Source organism: Gekko japonicus, unplaced genomic scaffold (genome assembly GCF_001447785.1).
Source record: "Gekko japonicus isolate JY-2015 unplaced genomic scaffold, Gekko_japonicus_V1.1 scaffold321, whole genome shotgun sequence".
Classification (NCBI taxonomy): domain Eukaryota; kingdom Metazoa; phylum Chordata; class Lepidosauria; order Squamata; family Gekkonidae; genus Gekko; species Gekko japonicus.
Genome location: NW_015169181.1, coordinates 409,390 through 423,470, shown reverse-complemented (window position 1 = coordinate 423,470; position 14,081 = coordinate 409,390). Strand labels below are relative to the sequence as shown.

Genomic DNA, 14,081 nt, shown 5'->3' with positions numbered 1-14,081 from the left:
CCAGTATTTCTGTGCTCAATGCCACACTGCATCCAAATCCTGCCTTGAATTTCAAAAGTATCTCTTATTGGTAGTAGCCAAGTCCCTAGCATGGAAAAGAGGCCTCCTTTGGACCTACATGTTTTGTGGGGTGTTTTTTTTGGGGGTGGTGGTGGTGGTTTCTGGAAAACCTTTCGATGGTACCACCATCTTAAGCAGTCACTCTCCCTGTAGCCATCGACACCAGTGGATGTTGCCAATCAAAACCAACTCCACATGCAGTTATTAGCCCTGAAATTGGAAAGGCTGTGGCTCAGTGGAAGAACCTCTGCTTTGCATGAAGGAGGCCCCAGGTTCAATCCCCAGCATCTTCTGTTAAACCAACCAGGCATCGGGTGATGTGAAAGACCTCTGCCTGGTACTCTGAAGAGCTACTGGCCTTCTGAGGAAATGCTGACTTTGGACCACCGATCTGAGTCAGTATAAGGCAGCTTCATGTGTGGAAGAAAAAGGTAAAGGTTCCCTTGCTCGAAAGCCAGTCGAATCTGACTCTAGGGTTGCGGTGCTCATCTCCGTTTCAAAGCCGAAGAGCCAGCGCTGTCCGAAGACGTTTCCGTGGTCATGTGGCCGGCATGACTAAACACCAAGGCGCACGGAACGCTGTTACCTTCCCACCAAAGTGGTACCTATTTATCTACTTGCAATTTCTTGCTTTCGAACTGCTAGGTGGGCAGGAGCTGGAACTAGAGATGGGAGCTCACCCCGTCTTGCGGCACCCGGGTCTTGAACTGCTGAACTACTGACCTTCCACAGCCTGCAGTTCAGCGTCTTAACCACTTGAGCCACCGCAGCCCCCTATGTGTGTGGAAGAAGAGACCAGTAAAATGAAGGGGCCCCCCCAGTGAAACCGTGTGTGTGTATGTGTATGTGTGTGTGTATTATCCAGTGTCTTACCTAACTGGACTCCACTGACCTACAGATGTTTCTTCCCCCTGCATACGAACAGAATGCCTGAAATCTGGACTATGGCCTATTGAGACCATCAAACAACCCCCTTGATACACACACACATATACCTAATACACTGAACCTTAAAGCCAGATTTTATGGGTTGTAAGCCATTTGGCAAAGCATCCTTGGTTGAACAGTGGTGCATAACTATAGTAAATAAACAGGGTTTCTGCAGAAAACAATAACATTTGAGGAGATCATTTTGCAGAACGTACACAGCAGTGATACTGGGCCGCTGTAGTAGTAATTAAACAGCAGGTGTCACTTTGAAATGCATTTCAAATACAAAATACTCCTAAACACTCTGGTGATTACTGCTTAGAAATATTATTTTTAAAGGGGAAGGAGGGGGAGATGAACATGCCATTAATAACTATGTCTTAACAATGATAAGCCAGTGAGGAAACAAAAAAAAAAACAGCAAGGAAAAAAAATATACAATAGCAATGAAGACTTAACAAGGTTTGCTTCTAAGAAACCCATCATCAAACCTACGGGGATCCACAATTTCAACTTTCTAATGAAGTATGCTAGAAAAAACACCACAGCTGCATTTGCCCTTCTCAAAATGCTTAACTGACCAAGATCCAGATGAAGCCAGAAATAAACATTCAGCTTTTCCTTACAGTGCTCTAACATGAGGGAATTGGAAGCAATGCACCAGTCTCCACAATCCAGGCCTGGAAGATGAGGATTATTATACTGAAGATGACCAAGGTATATCCAGTCCACCCTTTCCATTATCTAAAACATTGCATTTTATCCCAAATCAGGGCACTATGCACAGCTCCCCACCGGGCCCTGCCTCCATTTGATCCTTACAACTGTTGGATATTGTAACTCTGCATGCAAGAAGATCTGGGAGGGATTAAGAGCATTCTCTCACTCGGGAACACTTGGCAGTTGGTCCCACCCTCTTTGGCTGTTGCTTGCCTTCTAGTTCATTTTATATAGGACCTCTCTTCTCTCTCTTACCTGGGCTTGGAGTTGTAGCGAGTTAACCTTTTTGAAGTTAGTCTATTCACAATAAGTTAAACATTTTTTGTTGTTGTTCAGTCGCACAGTCGAGTCCGACTCTTCACGACCCCATGGACCAGATCACGCCAGGCCTTCCTGCCTTCCGCCATCCTCTGAAGTTTGCTCAATTTCATGTTCGTTGCATTTATGACACTGTCTAACCATCTCACCCTTTACCGTCCCCGTCTTCTTTGACCTTCAATCTTTCCCAGCATCAGGGTCTTCTCCAGTGAGTGCTCCCTTCTCATTGGGTGGCCAAAGTATTTGAGCTTCAGTTTCATTATCTGGCTACATGAATATGTCATATAAGATGAGCCAGAGAGCCTGTTTGGTGTAGTGGTTAAGAGCGGTGGGAGAATCGGGTTTAATTCCTCGCTCCTCCACATGCAGCTGCTGGTGTGACCTTGGGTCAGTGACAGTTCTCTCAGAGCTGTTCTCTCAAGAGCAGTTCTCTCAGAGCTCACTCAGCCCCACCTACCTCACAGGGTGTTTGTTGTGGGGAGAGGAAGGGAAGGGACTTACTGACACTTACTGATGGCGACACCTTTGCGGGCACACATTCAGCCAGTGTTGCATCAACTGTACTAGCTGCCTGTCGAATACCGGATCTGGTTCAAGGTTATGGTTTTGACCTTCAAAGCCTTACGTGGCCTGGGGCCATCCTATCTGCAGGACAGCCTCTCCCCCTATGAGCCCTGGAGAGCTTTAAGCACCTCCTGGTGATCTCCGGCCCAAGGGCCATCCGCTTAGCCTCAACCAGGGAACGGGCTCTTCCGCCCTTGCCTCAACCTGGTGGAACAGGCTCCCACCCGAGAACAGGGCCCTGCGGGACCTATTGCAGTTCTGCAGGGCCTGTAAAGTGGAGCTGTTTTGCCGGGCTCTCGGGTGAGGCGGTGGACATTCAACTATTCTGGCCTCCCCTTCCCAGGGCCCTGCTGCTTTAGAGAACATTACTTGGGCACTGGAGCTTCTTATTCACCTGACATGAGGTGTGGATTCTTTTTCATTATTATTTATTGTGCCATCCATTGTTTTATTGGTTTTACTGTCTTATGAATCTTACGTTGTAAGCCACCCTGAGCATTTCCCCCTTAACCAGGAAACCTGGAGGATAAGGGATACTACATAAAGTGTCTTTGTTTCCAAGGCAATTGATTTTTTTACATTTAACCCAGCAATAACAACCCTATGTAGTAGGTTAGGCAGACAGAGAGCGATTGGCTGAAGGTGAACCAGAATACTTCTTGACCAAGTGGAGATTTAAAGTTGGATCTTCATGGTCCTAACCCAGTACACTAACTACTATGCTGTGCTAGCTCTCCAGTGTTCTGTTTCCAACACTGGCTCACCAAACATCTCCGAGAAACTCAAAATCTAATCATGATGGGGTGGCTCTCCACCTGCCTCCACCCACATTGTCCAGCCTGCTAGTTAAGATCCTCTCTCCACGCCTCGGCCGCTAGAGTGAGGTGGGTGGCAACCTGAGACAGGGCTTTTGTCACCTTTGGAATGCCCTCCCATGTGAGGCTCACCTGATACCTACCTTACTTTCCTTTAGGCACCAAGATAAAACACTGGGTTTTGCCCAGCCCTTTAACTAAGGGGTTTTCATCTCTTTTTATGGTCTTATGGTCTTCTTCTGGCCACTAACATCAGTGCAATCTGTGAAAAGCTTGGGAGTGAACTTGGATACCTCCTTGAATATGGAGGCCCAGGTCATGCACACTGCCAAACTGGCATTCTTCCATCTGTGTCAGGCTCAGCAACTGTCCCCCTTCCTGTTGCGCTCTGATCTAGCCACGGTAATCCATGCAATGGTCACCTCCAGGCTAGACTACTGTAACTTGCTTTATGCTGGCCTGCCCTTGAGACTGACCCAGAAGATCCCACTGATCCAGAATCTGGCGGTGCAAGTCCTGACGGGAACGTCACAGATGGCACATATACATCCAGTGCTGAGCCAGCTGCACTGGCTCCCAGTGGAATATTGAGTCAAGTTCAAGGTTTGGGTTTTGACCCATAAGGTCTTGAGTGGTCAGGGACCGTCTCCTCTGTTATATCCCCGGAAGGGCATTGCACTCTTTGGACAACAACATGCAGGTGGTCCCCAGCACTAAGGATATCCGGCTGTCCTAAACCAGGGCCAGGGCCTTTTCAGTCCTGGCCCCAACCTGGTGGAACTCTCTGCCAAATACCATCAGGACCTTATGCAATGCCGCAGGGCCTGCAAGGCAGAGATCTTCCACCAGGTTTTTGGTTGAGGACAGTGACGGCTTTCATCTCGGATGGAACCCTCCTCAAATTTCTATGCTTGTCTCGACCTCTTCCCCCCTGCCCACGAAGCGACCAACAGTCTGTAATATGGGAACAACTAGTTAATAAGTACTAGTATTCACCATCTGTCTTTTAAAATGTACTCTAATATGACTTATTGTTTTATCTGGTCACTGCTTTTTAATGTTATTGTAAATCGCCCAGAGTGATGAGTTATATAGGCTGGATGTGCACGTCATATTATCCTTTGTTTATGCCCTGGCCTATTCAAATAGCTGAGCTTGTTTTCAATGGCCTTGCTTTATTTTTAAATGCTGTGTTTCAATGGCTTTATTATTTTAATTGTAAACTGTCTCGAGCAGGTCTCCAGAGAGGCAACATATAAACTTTCTAAATAAATAACATAATAATTAAAAACATTGGCCATCCCTTGGTCTATTACTCAGGGACATCCCTCCCTTTGAAGGCTCCATTCACTGGGAGTATGACACCACTGACAGGTGTTGGATAGGGAAGGGTCAGGGATAAAACCAGAAGGGAATCTGGAAACAGGAGGAAGTGACAGACAGACAGCTTGGGAAACAAAGGTGAGTGAGGAGGCTGCAGCAGAGGACGAGGAGACAATAGGGCTGAGTTGGAAAGAAGAAGTAAGGAGCCAAGAGAAGAATGAAAATGGGGCCAGCCACCAGTCCTAGCAATTAAGGGCACAGTGGGGTTCCATGACAGACAAGGGGACCCCTTTTCCAAGAGGCAGAGGGGCATTAGAATGGGGAGTGTGTAAACCTAGTGAGCACACAGGAAGCATTCCAAGGGAGGAGCCATACAGGCTGATGCGTCCTGGGTGCCCTAACCCCCTAAGGACAACTCTGCTCTAATTATATAAAATGTACACTTTGGAGCAGATGGTTTCAGAGTAAATGCACGAGCTCTGGTTTAGCATAACATATAAAAATATTTTTTGTCCATTTTCCTGAAAGAGAATTGCCGAGTTGAAGATTATTTCAGACACAACAGCTAAAAACTAATAACTGACCTCAAAACATTTTTCCTTCTTAGCCTGATGCAACAGTTCTGTCATCCCTGGGAGAAGCACTGGAAATATAAAGTGTTCTAAGAATTCTCTTGGAGAACCTGGGCAACAAATGAACAAACTATTTTTGTTTGCTGTAAAAGTAAGATCAATGCTGGACATGCGCATTTCCCAATTTAAGCTGATTTGGTACACAAAACATATAGATCTTTGGGCTTAATTATTTACTTGAGCTCATAAATCCCTTTCCTCCTGACCTGGATAGCCCCCACTAGCCCGATCTTGTCAGATCTTGGAAGCTAAGCAGGGTGGTCCCAGGATAGTATTTGGATGGGAGACCACCAAGGAAAGCCAGGGTCATGACTCAGAGGCAGGCAATGGGAAACCACCTGTGAATGTCTCTTGCCTGGAAAACCTTAACAGGGTCGCCATAAGTCAGCTGTGACTAGACAACACTTTTCACCACCACATCCCTCTCCTGTCTCAAAAGGGCAGGGTAATATTAAATGTAATATTAACAACGTGATATTTAAAAAGGAAAACAAAACAAACAAATAAACAACAACCTGTACATTTAGACATGCCTGTTCATCATAACCTATGCAAACATGCTTAGGCTACCTCGCAGGGGAAAGGGGGTCCATAAAAGTGTGCCACTGCTGGTCCGTGCCCTAAACATTCAAATATGAAGTACAGATGGTGCTGGTAGCTCAGCAAAGTTACGGATAACCTTTGCAGCAGATGTGGACAATGGGTTTAATTTCTATTGCTTCTTGAAATGTGATATGCTAATTAAAGAGTGCTGTATATATTCTTACTTACATGTTTTCAGACAGGGTAGTTTGGGTGATAGCGGTAGCACAAGGGGAGAAGGGGGCTTTGAAGGAACCCCTTCCTCAGTCAGTGCCAATTCACCTTCATCTGCACCAAGAGGTATCAGAGCTCTATCATCCAGAGGAGCCTGTGCAAAATCAAGGTGAACAACATCAACACCCAGGCTTCTTTGGGGGGGAGGGAGGAGGCAGCAAGACAATCTAAAGCCTCAATATGTAGCCCTAGTTGCTTAGCAAGTATTCTAAGGGTCACAAAAATGTAGAAGACTACAGAAACCATTTCTTATTATTCTCACTCCTAAAATCATTGTGATTGTTCTATAAAAGTCAAGAACTGACTTAAAGGTAAAGGTAAAGGTTCCCTTGCTCGAAAGCCAGTCGAATCCGACTCTAGGGTTGCGGTGCTCATCTCTGTTTCAAAGCCGAAGAGCCAGCGCTGTCCGAAGACGTTTCCGTGGTCATGTGGCCAGCATGACTAAACACCAAGGCGCATGGAACTCTGTTACCTTCCCACTGAAGTGGGACCTATTTATCTACTTGCAATTTCTCGCTTTTGAACTGCTAGGTTGGCAGGAGCTGGAACTAGAGATGGGAGCTCACTCCGTCATGCAGCACACTCGGGTCTCGAACTGCTGAACTACCGACCTTCCACAGCCTGCAGTTCAGCGTCTTAACCACTTGAGCCACTGCAGCTCCAAGAACTGACTTACTGAAACAGCTACCTTTCTTCGACCTTATTATTTTATTCAGTGGATCCTTTGGGGACTTTGAAAAGTGACTCAAGGAAAGTAGAACAATGACAGATAAATGAATAAATGTACATAGTGCAAGTGCCTGGTAGTTTCTTTCAAGAGAGATTATCTATCAATGGAGGCCTGTTGTTTTTTGTGACTGAAAACAACACTGCTGAAACATATTTATAAACTGGCTTGAAGACACAAATGGCAGAATAGCAGAGGAGCCTTTGTTTGTGCATTAGAGAAAACTTCCAAAACCATCACAGATCATTGAATCAGTGTAGAACTCGCTGTTTTTGCTGCATGACGTTTTCACAGGCAACAGAAGCTTGAAATGGCCTGAGAGTCTTCTGGATTTGTGATTCCACTGTACAAGAATTTATGGGCTCTTCTTGCATTTGTGACAACAGGTGAAAATAACCCATGTTTAAAAAAGAAACCAACAACAACTAGGTCTCCTCCTCCTGCTCTGCCTGTCTGTATTCATCCTTTTGATCAAGCAGGGGTGCTGAAATATGCATGAATACAACAGGTAAGAGCTGTATATTTCAATAATGTGCCAGTTCATACAAAATGGAGCTGACAGGTTGAACAGGGACAGAACAAAACACAGCTTACTTTTTAATATTAAGAAGGAAGGAAGGGAACTCCACAAGGGCAATTTGGCACTGGAAAGCAGCTGCAGGGAGCCTTGTCTAGATCAGATGTGCAATACTGGGAAAGAGGAGAGTTAACTCTTGGCCCACCCACCCCAAGCTATTTCCATAATGAAGAATGGCCCATGCAGGTGCTCTGTACTCTGGCAGGAAATACATACTGGCATATGTCCCTGTCTTTATTGTCTACTGGGGCTTAAAACAGCTGGGGTGTGTGTGTGCACACGTGCAGTGTGCTTCCAGATGGGGAAAGAATGCTGGGAAGAAAGACTTAACCCCTCTGCCTACAGTGTAGTACCAATCCAGATTGTGCATGCAAGTATATATAAACACACACACAGGGTTGCTTTTAGGGCCAAACCGGAGTTTTTAATCAAGGAACTCCTGTACCACATTTAGTTGTAGTCCTCAGACACCTAGCCTTTCTGGGAGATTTGCAATACATGGAATATTTGACATATGCTGCAAAACATTTGTGCATTATGAGCAGCACTGTCTTGACACCTATTTGAGAATACATGATAGAAATTTTATGCTACCACTTTAACAAAAGGGGTAAAAGGTTTTCCCATGTGGGTTATTTTTACCTGAATGACAAGCACGGGCTCCTCTTTTTGTTTAATATTGTCAGGATGCTGAGGTTGCTCTGCTTCATAGTCTTTGGAAAAAAGAGGGGTTTGGGAAAAAGAGGGGGGGGGGAAACCATCAGATATTTATTGATTATTTTGGAGGTCTGAATACCTCTTTCTCTGAAAACATATGGAGACAGGGCTCTAGTCGGGGGGGAGCTCTCAGGTACGGAGCTCCGGAAGAGAACCTCTAGGGGGCGGGGCGGTCACGTGGTGAAGCCCCGCCCCCTTCTTTACCCCGCCCTCTGCTTCGATCCTCATTCCGTTTGGGAATGAGGATGAAGCAGGAGGGTAAGTAGCCGGGCCTTCTGACACACTTCCGGTGATGTCAGGGGGTGTGGCCTTCTGTCACTTCCGGTGATGTCAGGGGGCGTGGCATATGCAAATAAGTTATGCTAATGAGTTATGCTAATGAGCTCCGGCAGCTCTTTTTCTACAACAAGACCCCTGTATGGAGACACTGCTTGGGGTTACCGAATGGGTATGCCCATGAATGCCAAGAACCTATTTAACAGTAAATTACATTTAGGAGTTCAGAATCCCCATCTTAGAGAAACAGGGTAAAGCTTCCTTCACCATTCAAAAATTATAACCAGAAAGGAGCTGAGCAAATTTGGCCTGATAGTTCAGTTGGCTTGAGAGTTTCCAAGAGGAGAACTAAATGTTAAAGCAACGTGGACTCCACACAAATACAGCAAGTGGTGTAGGGTCTGGGCTGTTGGTCTAGGCTGGTGTTGGTCTAAGCTGGGGAAGACCTGAAATCATATTCCCACATGCCATGAAAATCTCACTGGGTGATCTTGGGCCAGTCATTCTTTCTCAGTTTAACCTTCCTCACTGAGTTGTTGTCAGAATAAAAGGAAAGAGAAGAAAGGTATGTTAGCCACCCTGAATTACTTGGAAGGAAGGAGGGATAAAAACGAGATAAACTAAATTCACTGTTACTGATTAACAATGATGCAGGGGCAGGGTGGGGACATTTGCACGCATTCCTCCAGTAACTCCTCCCTCCAGGTTCTTTCCCTTCTAGCTTGGCTTATTTCTGGTCTCAGAGGCAGCTGAGCAAATGCCACAGTGAACGATGTGCGATGTGGGAATGCATGAGCACGGAATTTGTGGTGGAATAATTGCCAAGGAGGGGAAGTACCCCTTTCCTGATCCCGGATCTCTCACCCCTCAAAAGTATAGTTAGAAACCCTGTGCTTTCCTTGTAACTCATAATTTGGCCCTGCATCCCCGTTATGTCTTAATGTAATAAAGACATCAGTGAGCTTATGCACAGTTCTATATAGCATTGCAAGGATTGAACTAAAGGGCCAATCAGAGAAGCCTTGGTTTTAGTGGGAACCACTGTCATTGGTTCAAGCTCCGTGTTCCTATTTAGGGTTGCCAAATGGGCCCGGGGGGCGGGTAATCCCCCGCTTTGGAGGCCCGATTTCCGCGGCGGTGGAATTGGGCCCTGGGGGGAACTCCGCCCCCGAAGCTGCGTCACCAGAGGTGACGTCACCAGAGGTGACGCAGCCACGTCACTCACATTGGGGGCATGGCCCAGATCATCGGGGGGGAAACCATATGTCCCCCCCCGGACGATCTGGGCCACGCCCCCAACGTGAGCCCGGAGCCCGGCGAGGCTCCCCCGCTCCGAGGGGTGAGTACATTTGGCAACCCTATTCCTATTGGTTGTTATCTGTTTGTTGGGTGTAGTTTTGCCCGTTCAAATCGTATATAAGTCAGCCTTCTTCTATGTAGTTTCGTCTAGTGTTGTTATGAGCTGAATAAAATGAAATCACTTTGTTTAAGAGCTGCCTCGATCTCAGTTCATAATAATCCCTCTGATAATAACCAGTGTTTTTCCTAAAGGGCCAGGCTTCCTGAAACCACCTGACATGCAGATAATAAAACGGGGTGCCAGAAGGGATCCTCGCCCTTGGGACCCCTTCCAGCTCTATGTTTCTATGCAACTCTCCTTAAAGTCTTTGTTGTCATTTTAGAAAAAAATCATAAGAAGATCTAAGTATGAGTCAGGTCAAACTATGCTTCCTCTGACCTTTCCCTGACTTTTGGTGATATCTGCGAGGAACACACACAAAACAACTGGAAAGCCACACACTTGATGTATTAGCAATCAGCACAAATATGCAAATTGCCTAGTCTTGGGTAACTGGAATGCAGCAATCTTCACTGATGGCATGGACAGAAATCTGATGTTAAAAAAAGTCAACCCTTCCATTCAGTCTGTGTAAGACCCCAGCAACTCCCAAAGAGCTCTTTGCAGAGCCAGTTTTGTGAAGCAACCTGCCTCAAAAATAGTTTTGACATGGGAAAACAGCACTTTGTAAAATGCTGGTAGATTAATCGTCTTTCAAACCACGGAACAAGAGCTTCCCAAATAACTCCAAAGGCCACTGCAGATGCTGGGGACAGGCTAGGATTGATTGATTTAGACATCTCCTGGTCACTTTCTCCAAACTAAAGGCAGTTTACAAATACCGGATAATATCCTCCCCCAAACAAAAACAGTGATAAAAGCAATATTATGACAATCAAATAAATAGCATGATCAAATATTACCCTGACCTGGATAGCCCAGTCTAGAATGATCTCATCAGATCTTGGAAGCTAAGCAGGGTTAACCCTGGTTAGTATTTGGATGGCGTTCCAGGGTCACTATGCTGAGGAAGGCAATGGCAAACCACCTCACTTAGTCTCTTGCCTTGAAAACCCTTTGGGGTCATCATAAGTTGGCTCTGACAACAGCATTTTCTGCCAAGAAGCTGGCTCCTTTAAGCAGTTTCTTGTTCAATTCAAACAATGATTCAGGCTGAGGCCTAGAAAATATGGAACTTTCTTTCTCTAAAATATAATACAAACTGCTTGTAGCTTCAAAGACTCAGATAAGGGAGATGGGAGGTAGCTCTGGTGCCAGCCAGACACACACCACTAGGCGTGGTAGCTTCAAGGACACGAGAATCTGGGAGGATACAATCCATCTCGTTAGCACCTGAGCTCATGGGTGGCAGGAGGTTTTGTTCAGTTGAGCCTAAAACACCTAACAACATTTGGGCTAACTGTCAAATCCACCTGATAGGTTAGCAACAGATCTGATTGGTCAAGTGACATCATTTGCTGCATAGCTGATGGGTTAACTAGAATCAGGCCAACACAGGCCATTGAGCATATAGAAAAGATCTTTTGTTCCAGTTTTGCCCTGTGTCTGGAATATATCTGACTTTAGGACATTTCTTGTTTTGTGGGAGTCTTACTGACCAGAAAGCTTGTCTTGGACTTTGGAACCCTATTGGACTCAGTCTTCTTGGTAACACCTGGATCCTGAACCAACGTTTGTAAATATGCCTAGTTTAGAATTACAGCTTGGTTATTTTTTTATCCTCACTGCTCACTACTCTTTTATTGACTATTTCTGCACAATAAATTGATGTACTTATATTTTGTGGAGTTCTTGAGTTCAGGAGCCCTCATTGGCTACAGCTACCTGATTGTTTTGTGAAACTCACCTTGTAAATGTCCTGCCTTACAAGGGTGACTTTCTTGATCTCAGTCCTGAGAGGGATGGAGGCTTCGTCCCTTGTCCTCTGGCTGTCTGGCTAGTGGAAAGGTGCTGCTGGTGGCACTGCTCTGGTGTGTGAGGACTCACACTTCAGCCTGTTTGGACTGACCTGCCCCCTTCCAAGGGATCCTGGTTTGGGGTCCCTTTATTCTTTCCACCACCACTAGGATCAAATACAGCAAATACAGCATCCTACAATAAAACTAAGATCTTTTCCTATCAAATCAAATCAAAAGCCAGACAGAGTATGTGTATCTAACACCTCCTCTAAAAGCAGACACATAGGAGAACTATGAATTTCCTGGGGCAACTCATCTCCAAAACCTCAGGACAACTGCTGCCAAGGCTTATTTCCCTTACAGAACTTTCCTCACACAAAACAGGAACCCAAAAGATAGCCTAGTTTGAGGAATGTAACTGATGTGGGGGCTCTTTAAGCCTTCCTTGCTTAGGAATGAAAACACAGGAAGTATACTGGGGTGTGTGTGTTGCCTTATTAATTAAACTCACATTACAATAATAACCATAATATCTGATCTTTTACTGCTTTATGCGACAATAATCTAATTTCCTCACCATGAGAATTCACTACGCTGGATTCATGTGGGAATTGGATTAGTGCCTCATAAAAACGGAGGCAATGATATTATCACTTAATTTGGTGTGTAACAAATTGGATGCTCTCCTTCTAGCTGCCCAAACCCAATGCAAGTCTGCTTCTGCCTGGGGTGCCCCTGGGAACAACTGAAACAAAAAGGAAATATACAATTTCATATAGATGAAACTGGGCATTCCATCCTGTATCCTCGGGGCCATTAGCTGGCATTCCATCCTGTATCCTCTGGGCCATTAGCTGGCCCGGATTTCCAAATTTCATTAAAAAAAAATAAATAGCTGGGCATTCCATATTCATCACTCCCACATGGGCTTTCTTTGAAAACAGCATGTGAACAGATCCCAGTTTGGTTTAGGATTAGGGCATGAGGAGAGTAGCAATTCAGCTCTTTCATGACATGAATAGTATTGTGGAACTGCTACTTGCCGGGCACTACGGAACCAGGGCTCTTATCCGGCCCATGAGCAACTTGTGCAATGAAGGCAGGAGGCTGCTTGGGGTGGGGGTATGAGCGGGCACATGCGGTGAGGTGTGTATGGTCAAAGCTGTCCAGAAATAGAAATGAAATCGCTAGAAGACAGGGCTACGAGGCTGAGGTAAAATAGTGTGGGGAGATGGAGGCAAAGGCGCAGAAAGAGGCAGTATTATGTTTTTTCTCCTCTGACCACAGCTCAGTGAGGATTGGCAAACCCACATGGGGGGGGGGGGGGAGCTGAGTGGCTGGCACTGCCAAAGGCAGTTGGGAAGACCAGTTGGGAAGAGCAGGAGTGCAGAGCAGCGATGTGCCAACAAAGGGACTGGACCAGCAGGGGGAAGTTGAGGAGGGCAAGTGTGTGAATTCGGAGGCAACTGGGCTGTCTTATGCGTGCCATGACCCCCCCCCCCTTCTCAGCCCATGAGGGAAAAGGTGTTGCGGGAGGACAAAAAGTACCTCTTGGAGGTTTTGGAAACAGCCTCTCCATCAGGCCTTCCCCTCATCCCCGCCGCTTTTGTGATAAATGCAGGAGGGATAAGAACTGAGCGTAGGAGGATCTGGGAGAGCCAGATTCAGATCCCCACCCCCCGAGTGAGGACCCTGTCGTCCAGGTCACCCAGGGCCAGTTACTCAGCCTGGACCACCTCACAGTGGTGGGGATGGGGCAGTGGAGGAGGAAGTCCTGTGTGCTTCCTCAAGATCCTCAGAGGCAGGATGGGGGAAGTGAGGAACCAAAGTGAGGGACAAATCATAGCCGTGCTCAGCTGCTGAGGCTGAGCGTATGGGGTGTGTGTGCTGAAAAACTACTGTATTTACTTGCAAGGATGATGACTCATCTCCTAAAAGTGCTATATATACAAAAAGGTAACTAATTTGTACAGAAATGTAAGATATCACCCCTTTTATGGTATCCCTTGGGGAAAAAACTAGTCTTGCATATGATTAAATACATTTACTGGGGCTTCTGTGTGTTCCCCAGTAAATCAATTGCTTTCACTCCGAGGAATCAATTGCTTTTGGTTGTATTTTGAGTAAAAATAATATTGTTAATTAGTTCAGGTGGGTAGCCATGTTGGTCTGAAGCAACAGAAAAAGTTTGAGTTCAAGACCAACAAATTTAATTCTGGGTATAAGCTTTCATATCTGATGAAGTGTGCATGCAAACAAAAACGTATACCTAGAATTAAACTTTGTTGGTCCTAAAGGTGCCACTGAACTCAAACTTTGTTCTATCATTAATTGGGTTTGCCTGTGTC

At 45.8% G+C, this 14,081-nt stretch overlaps 1 protein-coding gene across 1 annotated transcript in view; it reads right to left on the bottom strand.

Annotated features, from left to right (window-relative positions):
• Positions 1 to 14,081, bottom strand: part of IQCK (IQ motif containing K) — a 72,593-nt gene that overhangs the window by 56,048 nt on the left and 2,464 nt on the right. The window contains exons 2-4 of the mRNA XM_015416109.1: positions 8,125 to 8,195; positions 6,134 to 6,272; positions 5,315 to 5,412 (exon numbers count right to left, since the gene is read on the bottom strand). Of these exons, the coding sequence (XP_015271595.1) occupies positions 5,315 to 5,412; positions 6,134 to 6,272; positions 8,125 to 8,195 (308 nt within the window). The remainder of the gene's footprint in view (positions 1 to 5,314; positions 5,413 to 6,133; positions 6,273 to 8,124; positions 8,196 to 14,081) is intronic.